This window comes from Jaculus jaculus, chromosome 5 (genome assembly GCF_020740685.1).
Source record: "Jaculus jaculus isolate mJacJac1 chromosome 5, mJacJac1.mat.Y.cur, whole genome shotgun sequence".
Lineage (NCBI taxonomy): Eukaryota > Metazoa > Chordata > Mammalia > Rodentia > Dipodidae > Jaculus > Jaculus jaculus.
Window position 1 is genome coordinate 71,527,705 of NC_059106.1, and position 24,865 is coordinate 71,552,569.

Sequence of the window (24,865 nt, forward strand, 5' to 3'; positions counted from 1 at the left end):
GCAGGGGCAAGAAGTCTGCGCAACGAAGAAGCAGGTCCAGTGTGGTCCGGTTGATAACTGGCTGTGCTCTGGGCTTGCAAGGCGTTCTGAGGAAGCCCTGATCAGGCTGGGGAAATGCTCTGGTTAAAAGTGCTGGCAGGGCTGGAGAGATAGCTTAGCGGTTAAGCACTTGCCTGTGAAGCCTAAGGACCCCGGTTCGAGGCTCGATTCTCCAGGACCCACGTTAGCCAGATGCACAAGGGGGCGTACGCGTCTGGAGCTCGGTTTGCAGTGGGTGGAGGCCCTGGCATGCCCATTCTCTCTCTCTATCTGCCTCTTTCTCTCTCAATCTCTGTTGCTCTCAAATAAGTAAAAATAAGCAAAAAAAAAAAAAAATTTTAAAAAAGTAAAAAATAAAAAAAAAATAAAAGTGCTGGCAAAGCAAAGCCTGATGGCAGGATAGGATTCCCAGTGCCCACCTAAAGCCAGCTGCACGAAGTTACAGCACATGCATCTGGTGTTTATTTCTAACAGCAGGAGGCTCTGGTGTACCCATTCTCGAGTTATTTCTCTCTCTCTTTTTTCCCTCCCCTGTCCTCCCTCAAGTAAAGAAATAAAGATTTTTAAATATTTGATTTATTTTTTTATTTACTTGAGAGAAGAGGAAGAGAGAGAATAGGCATGCCAGGGCCTCCCGATGCAGCAAATTGCAAATGCATGTGCCACTTTGTGCATCTGGCTTCATGTGGGTACTGGGGAATTGAACCTGGGCCAGCAGGCTTTGCAAGCAGGTGCCTTTAGCCATTGAGCCATCTCCCCAGCCCAAGATTCAATTTTAAAAAAAAGTTCTTGTTGCTTGAGGGCACAAGCTGGTTCTTAGGAGAAAATTACTGCTGCAGGGTGCAGTCTTGCCACCGCAGATAATTGCCTTCATCTGGCGGCGGGGGGGGGGGTCTGTTTAGTGAGGCCTTGCTGCTCCTGGAATCCAAGGTGATTGCAGGTTTAAGACTAATACTTATTCATACTTGAAGGGGGTTAGGAGATGTCAGGTAAAGAGACACACCTGGAGTGACTGACAGGCTTGTGCCAAGGCATCTGGCCCAAAGTAAAGGGGGCAGGCACAGCATGGAGGCCAACATGGCTGGCTCTCATCCTGCTTTGATCATCTTCTGTGGACCCTCGTGAGAAGTCAGTGCTTTATAACAAAAGCCACTTTCAAGCGCTTGTTATAGTAACATATGTTGCTGGGGAAAAAGTCAAACATACAAAAACTTAACTCCTTCCCCCCAGCACTACATGCCCTGAAGCACCATTACCAGCAGCTTGTCATGTTAGGCCAGATAACTGCACTAACATAAGGCAATGCGAATCCAATGCCTGGAGTTGGCAGGTGTTTTCTGAGAGACCAGGAAGTAACTGTTTTGCTCAGATAGTCTGTGTTGCTACTGCTTAGCTCTGTGGTTGGAATGCTAAAGAAACCACAGATAGATGTGGGTACTGCTGTGTTCAAATAAAACTTTATTTATAAGAAAATGGACAGTTGGGCTGGAGAGATGGCTTAGCGGTTAAGCGCTTGCCTGTGAAGCCTAAGGACCCCGGTTCGAGGCTCGCTTCCCCAGGTCCCACGTTAGCCAGATGCACAAGGGGGCGCATGCATCCGGAGTTCGTTTGCAGAGGCTGGAAGCCCTGGCGCCCCATTCTCTCTCTCCCTCTATCTGTCTTTCTCTCTGTGTCTGTCGCTCTCAAATAAATAAATAAAAAATTTAAAAAAAAAAGGTGTGTGCCAACACGCCCGGCTATTAAAAAAAAAAAAAAAAAACAGGCAAGCCAAAAAAAAAAAAGAAAATGGACAGTTACCTGTGCACCATAATTCCATACACGTGCGCCACCTTGTATGCATGTGTCTCTGTGCGCGCACACGTTACCTTGCGTATCCGGCTTACATGAGTTCCGGGGAGTCGGAACCTGGGTCCTTAGGCTTCACAGGCAAGCACCCTAACCGTTAAGCCATCTCTCCAGCCCTGTGCTACCTCTTTGTAAAAGTCAGTTATGTTGGTGGTGACTAATCTTTTCATCCAGTCCCTCACTGCCTAATGCTTTGGCTGATGTTTTCAGGTTAGCTATCTGAAGAGTTGGGAATCATCTGTTAGGACCAGAGACCCACTGGCTCCTTCCTGTTTCCCTGCTCTAGAGAAGGATTGGGTTTTGTTTAGTGTCACCATGCTGATGTTTCAGTCATTTTGTTTTATCACTCACAGCTGAGCTCTGGTTTGGCCCACTGAAGACCTGCTTTGAGTCTTCATTCTCCCCCTTACTAGCTGAATGGCCCGGAAAGCTCATTTCTCTCCTCTGATCACCACATTCCTCACGCGCCTCCTCTTGAGCGTGAGCATACCTGGCCTGCCTGCTACAGACACAGACGAGATGACAGATTGGAAAGGGCCATGAGAATTATAAGGTGATGTTCCTGTGTGAGAGCCCGTCATTGCTGTCATTATCCTCGTCATTATTATTAATGTGATCACACTGGGCATGACAAGCCCATCCTGCTCTGCAATGTGAGTAAATCTGCAATCCAGCCTGGAGTCGGAATCTCTGATGTGGTTTTGCTTTTTCAAGCCCCAGAGTGTTCAGCCTCACAATCCAGCAGCCGTTCATTCAGCCCGTGTAGTGTGCCATATAGTGCCTGGCCTGGTGCCAAATGCTGTGCTAGTTGCTGGGGTTACAAAACAGTGAGTTTTGATCTCATTGGGAAGAAATATACTTGCCTGTCTAGTAAGATATTATGATGCAAGCTATAATGACAGAAAAATAAAATAAAATAAATTATTTCAGGGAGAAAACAAACGTCAAACAAATCTGCTGAAAGAGTGTGACATTGAAAAGTGCAGGAGTTGGCCACAGAGAAGAAAGGGCATTCTGACATGTGGGGAAGCTTTACCTAGATGGAGCCAATGCTAGTATAGCAGGTACCCCAAAACACAGTTGCTTAAACATGGGGGCAGTTTATTCTCCTGCCAGTGAAAGAACTCAAGAAGTCGCCATGCAAGGCTCTCAAGGCACCTGTGTCGTCTGTTCTACCCTTCTGGACCACGGCCCCCGTATGACCAAATACCTAATAAGAAGCAGTTGAGGGCTGGAGAGATGGCTTAGCAGTTAGGCGCTTGCCTGTGAAGCCTAAGGACCCCGGTTCGAGGCTTGGTTCCCTAGGTCCCACCTTAGCCAGATGCACAAGGGGGCGCACGCGTCTGGAGTTCGTTTGCAGAGGCTGGAAGCCCTGGCACACCCATTCTCTCTCTCTCCCTCTATCTGTCTTTCTCTCTGTGTCTGTCGCTCTCAAATAAATAAGTAAATAATTAAAAAAAAAAAAAAGAAGCAGTTGAAGGAGGGAAGGGTATATATCAGTCAATCATTCCGGGGCATAAAGCCCATCACAGGGGTGGGGGAGGGGAACCCAGCTGGTCACATTGCATCCGTAGCCAAGAAGCAAAGGACAAACAAGCAATGGGGTGGAGCCATAGCACCCCAAGGCCCATCCCCAGTGACCTACCTCCTCCCGCAAGACTTCATTGCTTAACAGGCCCACATCCTCCCCAAACAACTCCACCAGCCAGGAACACACACGAGTCTACGGGGAAGGAGGGGTGTGTCACATTCAGACCATAACTAATCCCACCCTCAAGGTCCTAAGATGGCTTCTGGGGTTCCAGCCATCCCAAGAGAGTTCTAGGTTGCAAGAAGAAGGAAGGGCAAGTAAGCATTGTCTCAGTGAAAACTCTTCCCATGCACAGTCCTTCTAGCATTTCCATGCTTGTCCGTTGAGAATAGGTATCAAGTGCCTACCAGGTGCCAGGCACACTAGACAGTGAACAAAACCGAGAAATGGCCCTCCTGGAATTTGCATTCTAGTAGGAGGAGATGGAAAAACAAGGATCATCTACAGTAGCTTAGAGCATTAATCATACACCAGGGAAAGGTGGAGGCCAGTGCCGGGGAAAGAAACTTCGTAGTGTTAAATAGGTGCATAGGACATTGCTGAGCAGACAGCAGCAAGCTAAGTTCTGCAGGGAGGGACAAAGGAGCCATGCGGATGGAGGAATGTCCCTTGCAGACGCGGGCCTGTCTGGAGTACGTCAGCAAGAACCATCAGGAGGTGACGAGAGGACAGTGCCTGCAGGGCCTGGAAGGACTGTGTCTCCTTGAAGGAAGGAAGGCCATCCGACTTGTGTTTTGCATCTCTCAGGCCACGCATGGCTGTCCAGGAGACTGGGAAATACAGGACTTAGCTGATGCCTAGAAGCTGTCCATCAAACCTGGACCCCATTGTTTAAGTCAAAGGTGGGGGGGGTGGAACGTGAATAGTGGGTGCCATGGCTAATTCTGTTTCTCTTGAGCTGTATGAGTTTGGTTCCAGTCACTTAATTTCTCTGAACTTCAAATAAGATTTGACTCACTATGAATTAATGGTGACAGTTTGTCTTATCGCTGTGATTCACATACGGGTCACCCAGTAGCCATTTGTATTCTTGCCAGAGACACAGAGCTTAAGGAGAGAGCAGATTTGATGCGGGGATCAGGGTGATGCACCATGAGGCACAGAAGGAAGCCTGGGGGGGGGGGGCCTTTGCCAGACTAGAGGGGAAGGTTCTCCAGGCCCCCGTGAGCCCCCTGCACTGGCGCATGCGGGACTGCTCCATGCTAAAGCATGGGAGAAGACAGCAAGAGCAGAACTCAAATGCAGGAGTGACAGGACTTGACAAGATCATAGAGCCTTGGGGTCCCGTCCCATCACTCAACGGGCTGATTGGCAGCTCAGTGATGGCCTCAAGCAGTGACTGCCACCTGTGTGCATAGTGTAAATGGTATCCAGGTGACAGCGACTGCCCTCAGCGAAATCCCTCCTGAGCCGTTCATAGTTGAAATTCCATCCCTCCCCCCAGCCCTCCCCTCCCCCGCTCTGGTTGGCCGCTGCCAGAGCCCCTGGGCAGAAGGCGGTCAGCACATTCATGAGCCACCATCTCTAGACCTTACTCTCGCCCATCCCCACCCACACTCTAACCAAAGCCTAAGAGCCAGTGGTAGGTTCCTGGAACTGTGCAGCCTCATGTCCAGCCACTGACTGGACCATCTGATAGGTGTGAGAAGAGGCCGTTGTGGGTGGGAGCAAGTGTTGCCTCCCACAACTGCTGGGGAGTTCCCTTTGGTGGAGAGAAAGGCCGCGGCACCTGCTGTAGAGACCCGGCTAAGGATGGCAGTCCCAGACCTCAGGCAACATCAAGCACAGCGCAGATGGATGTCGACAAGCATGCGCTACTCAGGCATGTCCTTAGCATGCCCGATTGGGAAGATCCTAAGGCTTAGTGGCAAGATAGAAATATATCGTGCTTTGTGGCATACTCAATACCCAATACAAAGCCATGGGAAACCGTTATGGGAGCCTTTAACCTCCCAGAGTTCAGGAGAACCCAACTTAGAGGGTGGAGTGGGGTTTCCCACCTCCCCTGGTGCCTGGGGCCCTGCAGAGCAGACCCTCGCTCCACCCCCAGGCCAGCGGGAGGATGGCAGAATGGTGCCAGCGCCCAGGCTGGAGGCACCGAGCTAAGGAGACCTACCACCGTGTGAGGGCTGGAGGTCCAGAGATGAGCCAGGGACTAGGCTCAGCCCACCACCGACCTTTCACTGTAGTGAACCTGCATGCCCCCAGGCTGTGGGGTCAGGGTGTCAGCTCCTTCAAGGACAGCAGCCCTGTCTCCCCTTAAAGGAGCCGGAGCAGCGAGAAGGAGGGAGGAGTAGCACTTCAATCCCCAAGATGGTTCCCAGCCTTGGGGTTTGAACCCGTCGAAATGCTTCTCCACCAGCCCCCATGAGTCCCACTGCTCCTCCTCAAAATGGGCCGCTATGGATTCCTCTCTGTGTGCTTATGTTCGCCTGTCTGTGTCTGTTTTCCCAGAAAACCCACGAGAGTCATGTTTTGACCCTGGTTCCATCAAGAATGGCACGCGGGTGGGGTCCGACCTGAAGTTGGGCTCCTCGATCACCTACTACTGTCACGCGGGCTACGAGGTTGAGGGCACCCCCACCCTGAGCTGCGTCCTGGGGCCCGACGGGAAGCCCGCATGGAACAACGCAAGGCCAGTCTGCACAGGTAAGGGTGGCCGGGGAAGGAGGAGTATGAGGACCTAAGGGCGCACTAGAGGAGGGGAAATGGCACACAGACCTCAAAGGTGACTCCTGTGAGGCAAGCCAGGCCTGGCAAGTGGGTTTGTAGCAAATGGGAACTATTTCACCCTTCACATGATGTCCCAGGCCCTCATGGATGGTCACCCCTCTCCGTCACATGATCCCCATTCCGATAGCTGCTCATGTTATCAACTGAGGCCTGCAGACATGCCACCCAGAGAGCAGACACAAGAGGGGGAAACTAAAGGTGGCCTTGGGCTTGCTCATGCGCCTGGGGACATACCAAAGAGCTATCTCCAGTGGGCCTTGGCTGCCATGTGGTCCAGATAAGAGGGATACGAATGAGTGTCAAAACCTCAGGTGCACAAGGATCTGCTCAAGTTAAAAAAAAAAAAAAAATACAAAGAGCCCTGTGCCTGAGTGAGCAAGAGAGACCAACTGCTTGGACCTCAGATGGCAACAGGAGATAGCTAGGCGGAGTCCCTGCCAGTGGGTTAGTCAGAGGGGCTCCTGACTCAAGAGGTACCAGCTGCTTGGGTGCATGTCAGCCATGGGGCCACAGACCATTTCGTTTTCTGACGTTCTCCCCAAGGCACTGGCTTCGAGGCGTCGTGCCAGTGTTAACACTCAGAAAGCAATGAGAGTGCTGTGGGAGCTCAGTGTGGAAGTGCTTTGAACACACCAACCAAGGCTCAGGAAACGCTGCAGAAGAGGGGGGTTAGAGATTGTAAGGGGTCACAGGGTAGGAAGGAGTATCCCGAGGCATTCCCCCACCACACACACACACAATGACTGAACTGACTGCTGCTCCCGTCACTCATAGCCCAGAACCCCATGGTGAGTACCAGTAACCCCACTGAGGAGGTCCCTCAGTGGAATGGGGGTGGGAGGAGAGGAATGGAATCAACACATGAGACGTCCACATGACAAAGTTTCTAATTAATAAGAATTAACATGGAAAAAAGGCAAGTTCTGGCATGTTCCCACTCCTGGATGGCCACAGGGCAGCGGCCTCCAAACACCCCTGCTCTACCTCAGATAGCCTTTCCTGGGCCAGAGGCTCAGGGCCTGAAAAAGGGGGGACAGGAAGCTGATGAGAGGCCACCAGGTCACCAGGCCCCCTCTCTGGCTTCTTTTCCAGCTCCCTGTGGTGGACAGTATGTGGGTTCAGACGGAGTGGTCTTGTCCCCCAACTACCCCCAGAACTACACCAGCGGACAGATCTGCTTATATTTTGTCACTGTGCCCAAGGACTATGGTAGGATTTTCTTGGTCTGTTTTTATGTTTTTTGACTCTACCCTTTCATTCCAAGATGGCCTCTGCTTAGGCGCCTCACAGTTAGTTATCTAGTTCCACTGTGGGTACCAGCACAGCTGCCTCCCAGGCAAGACAAGAGTGTCAGTGCTCTGGAGTGCCCCGGAGGAGGCGCTCCTGACAGGAGGGGCAAGGGGAGCAGACCAGGATGAGGGCAAGCCCAGGCGAGGAGCTGCTGAGGACGGGCACAGGAAGGCCAGATGCCCTTGGGGCTCCTCGGGGCAGCATAGACTGAAGGGACTGGGCAGTGCAGACCCAGGCACAGCGATGGCCGGAGAGCAAGAAGGAGGGGAGGAATAGGATAGACCTGGGCTTGAGGCTGAGGGTGCTAGGGACCCACCGGGAGCCCTGTCACTCCAGTAGTCCATGTGAGTAGTACCAAGCAGCGGGATGTAGGAGAAAGAAACTATGAAAGCTGGGCATGGTGGCTCATGCCTTTAGTGTCAGCACGTGGGAGGCTGAGGTAGAGAAGGTTGCCATGAGTTCAAGGATAGTCTGGGGCTACACAGTGAGTTTCAGATTAGCCTGAGCTTAGTGTGACCCTGCCTTGCAAAGAAAGAAAGGAAGAAAGAATGAAAGAAAGAAAGGGAGAGGGAAGGGAGGGAGAGAGAGAGGGAAGGAGGAAGAAGAAAGAGAAAGAAGGGAGGGAGGGAAGAAAGGGAGGAAAGGAAAGGGCAAAGGGAAAGGAGGGAAGAGAGAGAGAGAAAGAACCCTGTAAGAACAGGCCACTTCCCTGAGAAGACAGAGAAACCTTCAGATCCCAAGAGATCTTGACAGAAGAAATTAGAATGGCTGCCGGGTTGGTGGTGAGGATACGAAGGACCTTGCTAGAAGCATTCAAAGTAGTTCTTGAAGGACAGTCATTTCCCAGCCTAGCTACTCCCTCCTTCCCCTGGGTCTTGGAACAACTGGTTCAAAATCGAGTTCATATTGAGCGTGGCAGTGGGCACGAAAGTGCCCTGATTATCTCAGAAGAAGTGGCTGTGTATTCCCAAGCAGGATGGGCAGACACAGCGCAGGGGTGGGTACCTGAGTCTTCGAGCAAACAGGAAGCACCCTCATCAGGGCCATGTGCTGCATCAGAGGCAAGCGCCACGGTCAACTCCCAGCCTCAGCCTTTCCCACAGCTCGGACCCCTTGGCACCTGTGCCTGCCCTACCCCCTGCTCCCTGAGCGGTGTGTGTACACTGCTTGATACGCCTGCAGGATCCAGCCAAGGAAAGTCAGGAAACACCGTCCAACACAGCCTGAGCTTGATAGCAGGCAGGGTACACTGCTTGAATTCCTCTCATGACAAGAAGCCACCTCTGAAAGATCTTTTTGTTCATTTTTATTTATTTAGTTGAGAGCGACAGAGAGAGAAAGGCAGAGAGAGAGAGAGAGAGAAGGGGCGCGCCAAGGCCTCCAGCCACTGTGAACGAACTCCAGACGCGTGCACCCCTTGTGCATCTGGCTAACTTGGGTCCTGAGGAATGGAGCCTTGAACCGGGGTCCTTAGGCTTCACACGCAAGCACTTAACCACTGAGCCATCTCTCCAGCCCTGAAAGATCTTTATATCTTTGGCAACATCATGTCAGGACCTAAGTTGGACAGGTCATCCTCACCCAGAGGGGAAAATCTGACCCTCCTACCAGGCTCAGGGCTGGTCCTCTCTGGCAAAGAGAAGCTTCCTGGAGCAGTCCCACGAGCAGCAGCCAGAGCCCCCAGACTAGTGTTCAGCTCTACAACACAGGCCAAATGCAGGGTGGGCTGCTGCCAGAGGCGTGAGCTCCTGACATGATGTTACCACAGATATAAAGATCTTTCAGAGGTGGCCTGCCTCACCCTATCATGCTTCCCCATAACCCTAGAACTTAACTGACACTATCTGAGATCATTTTGTTTAGTTTCTTAACCACGTGTTGGATGGGGGAGGGTGCAAGCTACAAGCTCCGCTTCGTGAAGGCAGGAACCTTGGCCATCCTGCCCCCTCCACAGCACAGCCAGCCACGGCCACTAGCCCGGCGCCCATTTTCAGGGCATGAAGATACTCTCTTCCCCTTGCACTTCCTCTCCTTCTTGGCCTATGAGTCAAGAGCTGAGAATCTCACTCCAGTGGCATATGCTTTCTCATAAGTCAATACCTTGCCCTGGTCCCTCCCTACCTGCTCCCCCCGCCCCACATACACAACATGCAGAGCACATAACACAACATACATACTACATAGACATAATACCTAACACATGCACATGCAATCTATACAAGTGCGCACACACACACACACACACACACACACACATCCTACATTCAGAAGGCTCTGAACCAAGTAGGGATGAATCTACCTGGCTCCTGCCCACAGTGCCCCAGGCCAACTGGAAGACGAATGCAGGCTAAATGAAGTGGATCTGGAAGATAGGTGAATGGGTGATGTGCCCACTTTGGCCAGTCGTGCCCCCTGTCCCTCCAGCACTGACAGAGATGGCTGAAGACACCCCTACCATCCACAACTGGAGGCCTGAACTCCCATCAGAGGACAATGCCCTTAGACCTTATCTGACTGGGCACTGATGCAGGTCCCATCCCTAAATTAGCTAAGTGGTCCTGGGAACTCTCTTAACCTGCAAGCCTCTGTCTCTTTGTCTACAAAATATGACTAATCTTTGGAAGAGTCATGGTCAAAGAAGGCAGTCTCATGCATGGCATGGTGCCAGGCCCTCAGTCCATGCTTGATAACTGCTGCGTTCCCACCTGGATGAAACCGAGTGGAGATGCTGCCCGCTCCAGAGACATCTGCTCTTGCCTCAGTGGCACCATCATTCCTATTCACTGCAGGAGAGCTTGTGTCCAGGGGCTGCCCTCATCAACTAGGGATCTGAAGAAAAAGTCAGGGAGAACATCTGGTCTTGAAATCACTGGGAAAACGGGGGATGGTACGGAAAGCCCTATCATAGCCTCGAGTAGCTATTACCACTGCTGTGCAGAAAGGAATAATGTTAGCTCAGTGTCACCTCCAAAGGCCGGACCTTGGGGTGCAGGCCTTGGTATCGTCTTGACCCCCATGGAGAAAGCCATCCTGGACCTTCCCTCTGCCACATCCCTGCGCCTGGTGTCTGACCAATGTGCTAAGCCTCCAGTAGAAAGGCCCATAAGACACTGGCTCATGAGCAAGCAAAGCCCAGTTGCCCTTCTCCTGGCCTGCAGAGCCCTTCCCCTCCCGAACCTCCAACCTGCTGGCCCAGTCTCTACCCTGAGACCTCCATGCCTGTCTCCTCCACAGTGGTATTTGGCCAGTTCGCCTTCTTCCACACGGCCCTCAACGACGTAGTGGAGGTACATGATGGCCACAGCCAGCACTCTCGGCTCCTCAGCTCACTCTCGGGCTCCCACACAGGTACCAGGGCCAGCGTGGGAATGGCGGAGGCGGGGGGGTGGCGGCTGGGCTGTCCTGGGCTGGCTAACAGGATTGATGGCCTGTAAGCACCCGGGCCACAGGTAGACCCTTCCAGCTTACTATATGCTAGGAATGTGTCCGAATCAGAACAGCCATATATAACAGGGCACCCCTTGCAGAATAGCATCAGCTTATACCCAGACCTCATCTTCTAATAATAAGCATATTACTTTTTTTTTGTTGTTGTTTTTTGAAGTAGGGTTTCACTCTAGTCCAGGCTGACCTGGAATTCACTATGTAGTCTCAGGGTGGTCTTGAACTCACAGTGATATCTTACCTCTGCCTCCCGAGTGCTGGGATTAAAGGCATGCGCCACCCCGCCCAGCTAGCATATTACATTTTTATTGTAGAAAAATCAGGGGCAAGACAAAATAGTTGTATTACAGAACTTTAAATAAAAACCACTCAGAAAAAAAAAAATACCACTGCTAAGATGTAGTATATCTCCTTCCAGTCTTCAGATATACTCAGACAATCTTACATTTTTTATTGAGGAAAGCAATATCCATTCATTATTGAAGTATTTACTGTGAACTTTCCACTGTCATCATGTCTCTATCGTAATGGGGTTTTTAATGCTGCTTAGTAGACTCTCATACTGTTATTTAAGATTTATGTAATGAATTCCCTAGTATTGAACACTTACTTTGGTTTTGTTTCACAAAAAGTAACTCATTGTATTGTACATGCATCTTGACACATATCTCTGACTGCATCTGAGACTATCATGAGTAGAAGGGACAAGTTAAAGGATAAGTGTGAGACACTAAGGCTTTCTATATGGATTGTCTAATACCCCTCTAGAAAGAGCACACTACTTTGTTCACCAACAATAAGGAAGAGACTATGCTTCACTTTCACCAGAACTAGGACTTATAGAAGAAAGTATCACTAATTTGAAAAATAGAAATAGTATCCCATTTTCTAATTTGCTTTTTTATTACTAGTTAGGTGTTACCTTTTTATAACGTATTTATTGGCCCATGCATTTTGGTTTGCAAATTTGTGTCGATTTTTCTATTAGCACTTGTTTTCTTATTCATAGAGAGCTGAATTTCTATAGGCAGTGTATATTATAAACAATAAAAGCCTTTTGTCTAGATTATATGCTATAAAAAGTCTTAGCCTCCAGCTTGTCATTTACCATTTAATTGTCTTCAGAGTATTTTTAATGTCAGAAAATTTACATCGCGATATCAAATCTATTGATGCTTTCTTTTAATAATTTACCCCTTTGCTTTTCTGCTGACCAAATGAATCTTCCTCTGTTTGTTTTCTTTGATGTGTTTTTAGATTCATGTTTTGCCTTAATACCTTTGGAATTTATTTTGGTTTATTATTGGATATAGAGACTTGAACCAAATAGAATCAATCTGTTGTCCTGGCCAAATTTTCAAAATGACAAACTTACTTATAAATTTTTATGAAGTTAGGGTCTTTACTAGACCTTTAATCCATTTCCTCTAAATGTGTATATTTATTCATGTATAGTTTTGAGTTATTACAAAACTATAACATTTATATATTAAACATATAAATATATTAAACATAATGAATATATTAAACATAATAACTTTGAATACTTAGTTCTGTCTATCCCCATGGTCATTTTTTTTTGAGACAAAGTATTGCTATATAACCCAGCCTGACCTCAAACTCATGATCTACCTGTCCCCCAGGCACGCTCTACCACAGCCATTATGATTTTATATGTGTGTATGGGTGTGTGTTGTATGATGTCTGTGTTTATGGATACACCTATGCCACAGAGCGTGTATGAAGGTCAGAGGACAACCTTGGAGCGTTGATTCTCCACTTTTGCCTTATTTTGGGAGTCTCTTTTTGGTGGTGGTAGGTATTTTTTGTCTGTTTGCTTGTTTCTGTCTTGCCACTGTGAAGGCCATCCTAGCTTGCCTGTGAATTTCAGGATTGACTGCACCACCCATTGCCACAGGCATAGTGGGATTACAGCCTGTGCCACTTTGCCTCCAGCTTTGGGGGGCTTTACACACTGCACAGGACTAAGAATGTAGTTCAGTTAGTGGAGGGCTTATGTCGCAGGCACAAAGCTCTGGGATTGACTCCCAGCACCACATGAGCCCGGCATGCACTCCCCACTTATATTCCTGGTACTCAGAAGGTGAAATAGGAAGATCAGAAGCTCAAAGCCATCCTAAATTACATAGCAGATTGAAAGCCAGTCTGGGCTACATAAGACCATGCTCCTCCAGAAAAACTGCAGCAAATTTTTTACTGGAATTTCATAAGAATGTCTGGATTAAGTTGGAAAGAAGTCACATCTTTATATTGACACTTGTTCCCCTTCAAAAATGTTACGGTCTCTCCATTTCTTTACCTTCTGTTACCTGTGGCCTTTGAGAAAGAGGCCGTCACTGTCATTTTAGCAGCAGTCATTTCTTTTTTCATGTGTATATGGTGTTGCATGTATGAGTTTGGGATCACATGTGTACAGATGGACATGTGGAGGCCAGAGGTGGACATCTAGTATCTTCCTCAAACACTCTGCACTTCACTGACTGAGGCAGACTCTCTCCCTCAAACCCAAAACTTACAGAGTCCACTAATCTAGCTAGTCAGTTTGACTCTGTGTTGGGGTGGAGGGGTGATCTCCCATCTCCACCTCCCCAGAGCTGGGAGCCCAGGCTGAATGCCACACTCACCAGGCATTTAGGTGGGCTCTGGGGATCTGAACTCCACTCCTCATGCCTGTGAGGTGACTGCCGTCTTCACTGAGCCATGTCCCTGGCCCCTAGCAGTAGCGAATTTGGTAAACTTTGTTTCCTAGATATTTCGTGGACAGTTTTCAGTCATTTGTGTTGCTACTTTATTATAAGTGGATCTTTTATTCCTCCCTCACCGGTCTTTGCTAGTCAACTGTAAGGCTGGCATTTTTGGAATATTCATTTTATAAAGTCATTGAACCCTCCACAACAGCACTAACATAGTCAGCTAATTCTTGGCTTCTAGGCAAAAAGCAATGACATTTACAAATAAATTTGCTTCATTATGTTATTTCTTCCTCCTCCATGATTTTTGTTTTATTTCCTTCCATGGTTCTGTTCTATGGGTATATTACTTCAGTTTCAGTATTGATATTTTATCTTTTAGTAAAATTTGCTTCATAGTTTCTTTTCAATTTAGCAATACAATTTATGTAATAAACTACGATGGCTTTTCTTAATATCCCTGTTCTTTGCTTTCCTCGTCTTTGTGAGGCTGCCTGCTGTGGTCCAAGCCCCCCAACCCCCTTACTTCCTTAGCAGTGCCAGAGCTCTGTGGGATTTTGTTGGTTTTCGAAATGTTTATTGCTCCAATTTATCAGTTCTTCTGCGGAGTTTGTTGTTGTTTTGTAATTACCCTATGCCCTCATTTCATAAGTCCTCTCCTTTGTTTCTTCAAATTACTTCGTCCTTCCTGTTCTAACTTCTCAAATTAAGAGCCTTGGTCCATTCACTGTGTACGAAAGAACACATTCATAGCACTGGATTCAGTTACGGCTTCAAGCCATAAACTTTGTTCTACCTTATTTTTATTATCACTACTTTTTTTTTCTTTTCTTTTTTTGGGGGGTTAAGGTAGGGATTTACTTTGGCCCAGGTTAACCTGGAATTCACTATGTAGTCTCAGGGTGGCCGCGAACTCGTGGCAATTCTGCCTATCTCTGCCTCCCGAGTGCTGGACTGAAAGGCGTGCACCACACCCTGCTATCATCATCATCATCATCACTTTCTAAGTGGCCTATGATCGTCTTTCTGCCTGAGAATTTATTAAAATGTCTCTTTTTTCCCCCCTTCTCAAGAACTCAGGGGCTTTCTTTCCAAGTTCTACAGTTGCAGTTACCTTCATATTTCCGAAACAAAATACCCACCAGAAGCAGCTAATGGGAGGAAAGGGTTGTCTTTTTTCAGTCTTCCAGTTTGAGGAGAAGGCTCACTGCAGTGGAGAAAGCAGGGCAGAGCAAAGGTGGACATTGCACCTGGCCACAGCAGCTGGGAGGTAACAGCCAGTAGCAAGCTCGCTGGCCAGTGAGTGTTCAGTGGGCCTGGACTAATAAACCTCCAGGCCCTCCCCCAGTGACAGCTTCTTCAGCAGAACTCCAACGGCTCCTAGGTGGGGATTAAACATGAGGCTTAATCACAAGACCATGAGGCTATGGGAGACATCTCACGTTCAAACCACCACGTTTACTAATTTCTCATTTATTTTGTCACATGGTAGGGAAATATGGCTTACACACTTTCTGCTTTGGAGAGTTACTGTCATGAGTGTCTGAGAAGAAGGCACATGCTCTGTAGGATGGAGAGGGCAGATAATAAGAAGCACCAAGCGCAGGCTCTGCAGTCACACTGGCTGGACTCAGTTCTCACCCTTGGGGCTGCCAGATGACCATGGGTATGGCCCTTGTCCTCTCTGGGCATCAGTCCTCTCGAGAGTAAAAGTTCTGCCTCCTACAGCTGTTGTAGGAGGAAATGAGCTCTGGAGTCACTGTAGCAGACTTACTTGGGTCTGTCATTCAAAGCCATGTCTCAGGGACTCTTCACCAAGTGATTTTTTTTTTCACTACCACCATCAGAGGTATAAATTAGGATCTCTAAAGGTGAGATATTTCTTAAGTTAGCAGATAGGCAAGTGAGGGGTTGGTGGGTGGATAGATAGATGACATCTATATAAATAGATGTATACATTTAGGTGTTTGAACTATAGATAAAGATAAATGGTGATATACTTGGGTATAGATAGAGGTATACAAAACCAAAAGAAATGGAAGAGGAAGGGGGAGGTAGAGAAGGGTGGTGAGAAAGGAGGGAAGGAGGAAGGAAAGGAAATATTGATATGTAAGTAATCAGACAGAAGGGAGGGGTGTGGGACTCAATGTCTTCTCCATCCCTTAGAGAAACTAGACAATAAACCAAGCATTAACCAACAGGAATACATTGTGCTCATGTGCCTGAGGTGTAGTTGAGGTAGACAAAAAACATCTTAAATAACACTATTCCACATCTTCATCTTGTTTTTCTACTTGATGTCTCAGTGGCTAAGAGTACTGTTTTACAATATCTCTCACTACAATTGTGATGGGTTTTTTTGCTTCTTGTGTTTATAACAATTTTCATTTCCATGTTTGCCTGATCTGTCTTAGCTCATTTTCTCTGAGCATCTTTCTCTTTGGAGAGGAAGATTGCCTGCTTGTTTTTTACAAGTGAAATATTGGGGCTGGCATCTGTCAGCCTGACTTGTTCTCTCTGCTGATTGATGTGTCTTTAGCGTGGTTTCTCCTCATTGTCCCATTTCTTCCTGCCCAGGCCTATCTCTACTTCCCACTTTTTGAATATCTATTTGGGCTTTTATGCTGATGGCCTTGGAAATTACACCAAAAGTAAGGATATGTCCTGATACTTGCTTTTAGTGTTGTTATCCTGTTAACAAAAGCTACCTGTGGCTAGCCATACTTTCCTGACCAATGTATAATTGCTAGTTCTCGGTTTCCTGCTCTGGATTCCTTTCTTCAATAAGGCTCATAACTTCAGTATTCTCTGTCACCTTGCATGTATAAGAATGCCTTCCTTTTGACGTATCATATAAGTGACAACCTCATTACAAATCAAATTATGGGTCACACACTTTATTTTTCAAAAAGTGCATGAATCGTTCCACTTTAATGTAACAGTTTATAGCACAGACAAATTGGGATCCAACGTGATTCCTTGTCCTTGTAAATAATTAAGGCTTTTCTGCCTATTTTTTTTTTCTTATTTTTAAAATTAAACACCCCACTAGGCGGCTATGCTGTGGTGGGCGAGGACCCTCCTCACTCTTCACATCTGGCTCTTAGCAAGTTGTTGCCCACTGAGTCCAGACATAACAAAGGTATCTTCCTTCTTAATTTTTTTCTCTATTGTTTTCTCAGTCCCTTCTCTCTCTCTCTCTCTCTCTCTCTCTCTCTCTCTCTCACTGGAATTCTGGATACATGCTTACTGAGTTTCTCTCATCTGTCTTCCATGTTGTGTGTCTTTTCTCTCATTGATCTGATTTCATCATCATTCTCCTGTAGATTCTAGAAGAAAGCTCTGACTTCACTTGCCTCGCCGCCGTTGAACTCCTGTGGAGTCCACCTGCTGTGTGGTAGCGTCTCTCGTCCCATGAGGCCTCTGTTGATCTCAGACCCCTTCTGTGCCATGTCTTCCTCCTCTGGCTTCACAGATGCGGTGCTAGATTTAACCTTGTGACATCCATGACCAAAAACCTTCTGGAATTTTTGCCTGCTCTCTGTCGTAGTTCATGTAGAAATATTTGCTTTGCCATGTCACAGTGGTCCCCTTCCCTTAAAACCTTTAAGATCTTTTCTGGCCAGTGACTTTACTCTGTGCTTTCCCCAGGAAAGGGAAGCCTGCATGTGTCTCTTTTAAAGATAGAGTGTGCGGCCATTCTCAGGGGCCCATAAGGTTGGAGAGTGGCCATGCCACTGCTCCCCACCCCATTGTTTCCACAGGAAGATGAGTAGAGTTGCATGTCAAGTTGGCATCATTATGCCCTCACCCTTCTGCACACACCGCACCAAACACAACTAAGCTTCTATCTTCTGCTGTTCGGCTGCCCGGAGCCTCAGCTGCACATGCCCATAGAGGCTTTCTCCGGCTTCCGTGGGACGTGGTTGAGGCAGAACACATCCTGGTGTCCCCGCTTCTGCTAGGCTGCCCCTGCTTCGTTATTACTAGCCCACCTTTGCACTCTCAAAAGTGCCCTGAGATGAACAACAAATTACACCACTGTTCTTACACTTCTTCATCACTACAGGAGAGGTCTGTGAAAGGCCAGTTGCTCATCTTCCTTCCCCTAAACTAGCACTATTATTTGTTTTTAGTGTGTGATATGCATGTGTATGCATGCACGTGTGTGTGTGTGTGTGTGTGTGCACGCGCACGTGCATGCACACGCGTGATATGGAGGCCAAGGGTTGAAATCAGATGTCTTCTTCCGTCTCCGTCTTTTCTGAGGGAGGGTCTCTCACTTGAACCCAGAGCTCACCAGTTCAGCTTGCCCCAGGAATTCCCCAGCCCAGCTTCCCAGCACCGGGGTGACAACCTCCACACCCGCCCTGCATGTGCGCAAGGGCTGCGAGTCTATCTAAACTCCAGCCACTGTGCTTGGGTGGCAAGTGCTCTGCCCACTGAGCCTTCTCCCCAGCTCCTTTGCTCATCTAATTTTTTTACCAACATCAAAAAAGCAAGGACAAGAGAGAGTATAGATGCAAAAGCAGTCAGGAAGCTTTCCTCTTCCTTTGAAACAGGGTCTCACGTATCCCAGGCTGATCTTTAAATTCGGATCTTCCTGCTTCCACCTCCTGAACCTTCGGGTTCCAGCGATGCATTCAGGACCATGCTGGCCAGGCAAGCGGAGCTATCTCTGCCCCTGCCCCGCCCAGAACCCATCTGTTAGCATTCAACTGTGAGGCAGAGCGTACCGCAAGGTTTGCTTTCCGAATGTCCTGGAACGTGTGCAGCCCATCTCTCCTGGCCAGGATCCTATGTGCTGAGCCTGGCAGCTCGCAGCTCGGCTCACTGGCTTCTTTCCTCCTCATCTCTTCTCTTCATAGGAGAGTCACTGCCATTGGCCACCTCCAATCAAGTTCTCATTAAGTTCAGCGCCAAAGGCCAAGCACCAGCCAGGGGTTTCCACTTTGTCTACCAAGGTATGTAGGACGTGGACACCAGAGGTTCAGAGGTCATCTCAGTGACCTTTCACCCCTCATCTGCACCTTTTTCTTAGGATGTCTGGGGAACAATTACTAGTATAGAGACAATTTTCTAATATCCAGTTGAATTTTATATTCATTTTTTTTTATCTTACCAACATTTCTTGGCCTAAATTCTACATTGGATGGGGAAGAAAACAGATAAAAGAAGTTTATTCCTTTCTTTACTTCTCCCTGCCCCAACCCCACACAAGGTGTAACACACGTTGAATGGCCTGGGAGATGTCAGCCTTTCAGCAGGGTGCTTGGTTTTATCTGCAAGATACAGTAAACAGTATGGGAGAAACACAGGCTCTGGCTGGAAGTGGGTACCAGCCGTTCCACTTCTGGGAACCCCAGTTTGCTCATATATGAAATGAGGGCAATACTGGGGCCTCACTGGTCAGATTAGAAGAGTTCACAGTCCTCTTGGCACCAAGCAGGTCATCAGCGTCCACCCCTGTCCTTACTGACCCGGAAGACAAAGTCTCAGGGCACCCTTGCTTTCACCTGCAAGCCCCCCTTCACGCCGCACCAGGAGAACAGCCACCTTGCTAGGACCTAGACTCTAAGCACGGCCCTCCCTCTTTATTCCACACAGCACATGAGGTGAGGCGTTTCCCTGTGTGGCAATCATCTCAGCACAGGGGAAGGCATCTCCGGGTCCTCAGTCCACCACTGTGGTCAGGTCATAGCAGGCTCTGGGCGGGGATGGATGGTACCTGAGGAAGAGAGGCCGGTGGCAGGGTGATGGCACTGACGGGGTAAGAGGAACGACTCTTTTCAGGTTGGGGAGCACAGGACACTGATGAGCAAGGAGCATCATTAGGGAAGCCAAGAACAACAGTGAGCCTGAAGCTGGGGCCTCTGGACCCAGGGAGCTCTCACTAACTCCCACCACCACACAGTTTCCAGAAACCGGGCTAAAATACTGTGCACCCCACACCAGCCCTGAGGAAAACTGCCGAGAGCATTCGGGGTCCCTCTACACTGTCCTTGGCCCAGGCCTGTCACACATACATTCCCGGGCTAGTGCGTAGACTGGTGAGGCCTGCCCGTCAGTGCCCTTGTCTCAACAGCGGTGCCCCGAACCAGCGCCACACAGTGCAGCTCGGTGCCAGAACCCCGCTATGGCAAGAGGCTGGGCAGTGACTTCTCAGTGGGAGCCACCATCCGCTTCGAATGCAACTCCGGCTACGCCCTGCAGGGCTCCCCAGAAATCGAGTGCCTTCCTGTGCCAGGGGCCTTGGCCCAGTGGAATGTCTCTGCACCAACCTGTGTGGGTAAGAACCTGGTCAAACAAGACAGAGGGAAGGAAAGGAGGGAAGCGGGGGAGAGAAGGAAGGAGTTGTCCCTGAAGGAGGCAGCCAAGCCTCACAGATGTGTCCAGGCATCCAGTGCCCCTCCCAGAGACTGTCTCACCAGGCCAAGTTATTTTCTGAACCTGTGAGTCACTGTGAAGACATCACAGGCGAGCGACTAGGGAAGGATGCCTGAAGAGGGAAGAGCTAGGGCTGCTAGTCCCTGGAGGAGCAGCATGGAGATTGGTCACATCAGACTGGAGACCCAGAGGGAGGTGAAACTAGGGTCTCAAGGAGATGCCAGGGAGGAGCACTCCGAGGGAGCACGGTGCCCATGGAAGAGCCATCAAGATGAACAGAGGAGCCTCTGACTCAGGCTGCATTTCCTTCCAGTGCCATGTGGCGGCAACCTCACTGAGCGCAGGGGCACCATTCTGTCCCCTGGCTTCCCAGAGCCCTACCTCAACAGCCTCAACTGCGTGTGGAAGATCATGGTTCCTGAAGGTGCTGGCATCCAGGTAGGAGCAAGGAGACACCTCGGGCAGGTGGCCATTTATAGGTTCTGGCTGGTGCCAGGCCCTGAGCTAGGAGGACTTAAGTCTGCCCTGTCCCTTGCCCTCGTGCCCGAGGAAGCAAGGTCCAGGTATGGAGGTGTAACCCTAAACAGGAAGTCCCAGCAGCTCAGGGGGTGCGAGGAGAGACGGGTAACTCAGGAAGGAGAGGTGGGCTTTGGCTTCAACCAACCAGGCAGGCCCAAAGAAGGAAAAGGGCCTAGAACTGGAATGTGAAAATGGGGAGTGGGGTTCTTAGCAGAGCTCCTCAAATGGCTTGGGGTAGTTTTCTTAAACTGTAAGTAAGAAAAGGGGGGAGAATGAAGCCCAAGCACAGATAAGACAGAAAGAGCCACCAGCCATCCGCAAGGGGCTACCCACTTGCGGCCTGAGCCCTTCAATCTGAACTGTGGCATACCTGGTTCCCAGCGGGGAGGGAGGCATAGGACAGAACCCATAACCTGTCAGGCCAACAGAGTCACTAAACTAATTATGAGCTGGACACTGGGTAGGAGTGAGAAACCCAAGCAATGGAGAGATTGGATATGTAGTTCCATTGATGGAACATTTGCCTCATATGAATGAGGACACGGGTTCCATCCCCGGCACCACATAAACTGGATTTGTTGGGGCACACCTGTAATCCCAGTACTCAGGAGGTAGGGGCAGGAAGATTAGCAGTTCAAAGTCATCCTTGGCTATATAGTGCTTTCAAGGCCATCTTGGGCTACTTCAGCCCAATTTTGCTTAAAACCAAAATGGGTGGCTGGAGAGAAGGCTTAGTAGTTGGGATGTTTGTCTGCAAAGCCTAATGACCCAGGTTTGATTCCTCACTGCCCATGAAGTGGCACATGCATCTGGAGTTTGTTTGCAGTGGCTACAGGCCCTAGCATGCCCATTCTCTCTGTCTGTTTCCCTTCTCTCTGTTCCTCACTACTTGCAAATAAATAAATAAAAACATTTGTTAAAAAATGGGGAGCCGGGCGTGGTGGTGCACGCCTTTAATCCCAGCACTCGGGAGGCAGAGGTAGGAGGATCGCCGTGAGTTCAAGGCCACCCTGAGACTACAGAGTTAATTCCAGGTCAGCCTGGACCAGAGTGAGACCCTACCTCGAAAAAAAAAAAAAAAAAGCGGGGGGGTAGCTTTTGGACTGAAGCTTTCCTAACTCCTGTAATTCCATTAAGTATCCCACTGTCTCGTAATATTTCATATCTGTGTTCCACACTGGACAGTGAGATCCTAAGGGTAAGGAGGGCATCCTACTTTCATGGGGGGATGCAAGCCCAGGGTATGTGCTCCATACTTTGAGTGAACTGGGGGAAGGGAAGGGGGAGGAAGCTGGGAGGGACTCCTGGTACCTAACCAACAGCTCAGTCCTTCTGCCTTCCCAGATTCAAGTCATCAGCTTTGTTACAGAGCAGAACTGGGACTCTCTAGAAGTGTTTGATGGAGCAGATAACACTGTAACCATGCTGGGGAGTTTCTCAGGTAAGTTGAGGCATCCAGGAGGAGTCAGTATGGAGGTACCACCACTATCATGATTGCTGTCAAGATAAAATTCCCATGAGTGGGTTCAGTATATTCACAATCTTCTAAAACCATCACGTCTACAACCATCACTATTTATTTATTTGTGTGTGTGAGAGAGAGAGAGAGAGAAAATGGGCAAGCCACGGCCTCTAGCCACTGTAAGCAAACTCCAGATGCATACGCCACCTTGTGCATCTGGCTTTACGTAGGTAATGGGGAATAGATCCAAGTCCTAAGGCTTTGCAGGCAAGCACCTTAACCTCTAAGCCATCTCTCTGGTCCCCACAGAACATTTTTATTAGCTTAAAAAGAAGCCAAGGACCCATTTGCACTCAATTTCAATCCCTCTGCATACCTACCCTAACCTGTGGCTACCACTTATCTTTCCATCCCTATGGATGTGCCTAGTCCAAGCGTTTCTTTTTAGTTTTTTTAAAATATTTTATTTATTTATTTATTTGAGAGAGAGGTAGAGGCAGAGGGACAGAGAGAGAGAGATCACGTGCACCAGGACCTCTAGCTGCTGCAAACAAACTCCAGATGCATGGGCCACCTTGTATATCTGGCTTACGTGGGTCCTGGGGAATCAAACGTGGGTCCTTTGGCTTTGTAGGCAAGTGCCTTAACCACTAAGCCATCTGTACAGCCCAAGCATCTCCTATCAATGGAATAATCCTCTATGTGGCCTTCTGTGTCTGGATTCTTTAATTTAGCATAAATGAAAGCACTTCACTGCATGGTCAGACCATGCTTTCTTCTCCATTCGTCACTACATGGGCATCTGCACCCCTTTCAGGTCAGGGCTGTTGTGGCTAATGCCGCTGTGAATGTTCATATGTCGCCAGTCCTCTGGGGTACACACCTAAAAATGGAATTCTCACCTGATAGCTCTTTCTCACTTTTTTTTTGTAATGAATTGGCACACCGGGGCCTTCATCCACTGCAATTGAACCCCAGGTGTGTGCGCCACCTTGTGTGCACGTGCCACCTTATGCGCTTGCATCACCTTGTATGCCTGGCTTACGTGGGGCATGGAGAGTTGAACATGGGTCCTTCCAATCTCTGCATCTGCCATCTCTGCAGCCTGTTTCACTTTTTGAAGAGCAACCCAACTCTTTTCCACTGCCCACCCAGTGGTCATCATGTGCCTGGCTAGGGTGTGTGTTTTTGCACATAGACAATGCAGTTACCTGAATCTACTGTGCTGCCAAGATAGGAAGAGGAGCCATGCCCCCCCACAATAAACAGCCTATACTGTGGGGTTACACAAATAATTGTACATGTCAGAATCCTTTAACGATGGCTGGGCAGAGATCAAACTCGCAGGACTCTATGAAGCATCCCCCACTGCCAGTATAATACTATGGCACTGCTCATCATGGGAGAAGTAGCTTGGAAACACCTCTTCCTGGGCCACGGGATGCCTGGCATTGTCATTTAGTGAGTTCACTTACTGGGGGGGGAGGCTCTTGGCGATCCTGGGGAGCTAGGGGCTGAGGAGGGTACCCCAGAATGACCTCTGCTCTCCTTGCCCAGGAACAACCGTCCCTGCCCTTCTGAACAGCACCTCCAACCAGCTCTACCTCCACTTCTACTCGGACATCAGCGTGTCTGCCGCCGGCTTCCACTTGGAGTACAAAAGTGAGAATTCAGGGTCGTGGCTGTGTGCAGGGTTCTGGGTGAGACTGGACAGTGGCTGGGAACTCACCCTGAGCAGGGCTGATATTGGGGTGTATCCACTCCATCCAACATAAGCTTACCACAGGGAGGAAGACACTCAGACCCAAAGGAGTTGGACGCTCCCTCAAGCTTGCATGGTCAACTGCAGGGCAAAGCCAAGTCCCACTAGAGCGCCAGCCCTGCCTGTCCCAAAGCCTGGGTGCCCGTTCTGTGTCCACTTCAGAATAAGAAAAAGCTTAGTCAGAGGCCTCAGCCCCAATAAATAATTTGGGATACAAAAAAAAAAAACAATGACGACGTTCTCTCCTCCAATCTTTCAAGCCAGCCTCTGATCCCTGGTTGGGTGATGCAACTCTCTTCCGAGTTCCTTCCCACTGGAAACCTTGTGAGCTTCCTTCTTCAGGCTCAGACTCATCCACCCCTGCTTCTAGCATCCTCAGTGGTCACAACTGAAAACTGAACAGAAAGAGTTGTTACCATGCCTTGTGAAGCAAAAGTAAAGAGGTTTCTGTGGCCAGGGGGACAGTCCAGTCAGTAAGATGCGTACCCCACATGCATGAGGATCTGAGTTGGCTCCCCAAATCCCACAGGAGAAACACAATGTCAGGTTGGTGATGAGTGTCTGTGCCTCCGCGCTGGAAGGTGGGGATCGGAAGCTCTGGCCAGCCAGTCCAGCCTAACCAGTGCGCTCCAGGCTGGTGAGGGAGCTGGCTCGAAGAAGGTAGATGCTTTCCTAAGTGTGACACCCAAGGTTGTCCTCTAGCCTGTACATGCATGTGCAGATGAGCCCATGCACTTACACATACACCTGCACAACACAGAGAGAAAGCAAAGGAGAAAGAAAGAAAGAGAGAGAGAGAGAGAGAGAAAGGGAAGGGAAGGGAAGGGAAGGGAAGGGAAGGGAAGGGAAGGGAAGGGAAGGGAAGGGAAGGGAAGGGAAGGGAAGGAAGTCCCTTCAGAATCCCAGAATCCTGGAGAGGGGCAGGCGCAGAGAGCAGTGCAGCACAGCATTACAGCTGTTCTCATGGATGATCAGAAAGGGGAAATAGTGACTTCTACCTGCGGCAGGTGGGGAGGCAAATGCCAGGAAGATACATGACATACTCACAATGTGTGAGGCCCTAGAAGAGATAGCTGTGGCGG

At 49.0% G+C, this 24,865-nt stretch overlaps 1 protein-coding gene across 5 annotated transcripts in view; it reads left to right on the plus strand.

Moving 5' to 3' along the window:
- Positions 1 to 24,865, plus strand: part of Csmd2 (CUB and Sushi multiple domains 2) — a 671,876-nt gene that overhangs the window by 529,306 nt on the left and 117,705 nt on the right. For all 5 annotated transcript variants that reach the window (XM_045150007.1, XM_045150008.1, XM_045150010.1 and 2 more), the window contains 8 exons: positions 5,930 to 6,124; positions 7,301 to 7,417; positions 10,733 to 10,846; positions 18,522 to 18,617; positions 19,739 to 19,942; positions 20,354 to 20,478; positions 21,904 to 22,000; positions 23,579 to 23,683. In XM_045150007.1, coding sequence (XP_045005942.1) covers positions 5,930 to 6,124; positions 7,301 to 7,417; positions 10,733 to 10,846; positions 18,522 to 18,617; positions 19,739 to 19,942; positions 20,354 to 20,478; positions 21,904 to 22,000; positions 23,579 to 23,683 — 1,053 coding nt within the window. The remainder of the gene's footprint in view (positions 1 to 5,929; positions 6,125 to 7,300; positions 7,418 to 10,732; positions 10,847 to 18,521; positions 18,618 to 19,738; positions 19,943 to 20,353; positions 20,479 to 21,903; positions 22,001 to 23,578; positions 23,684 to 24,865) is intronic.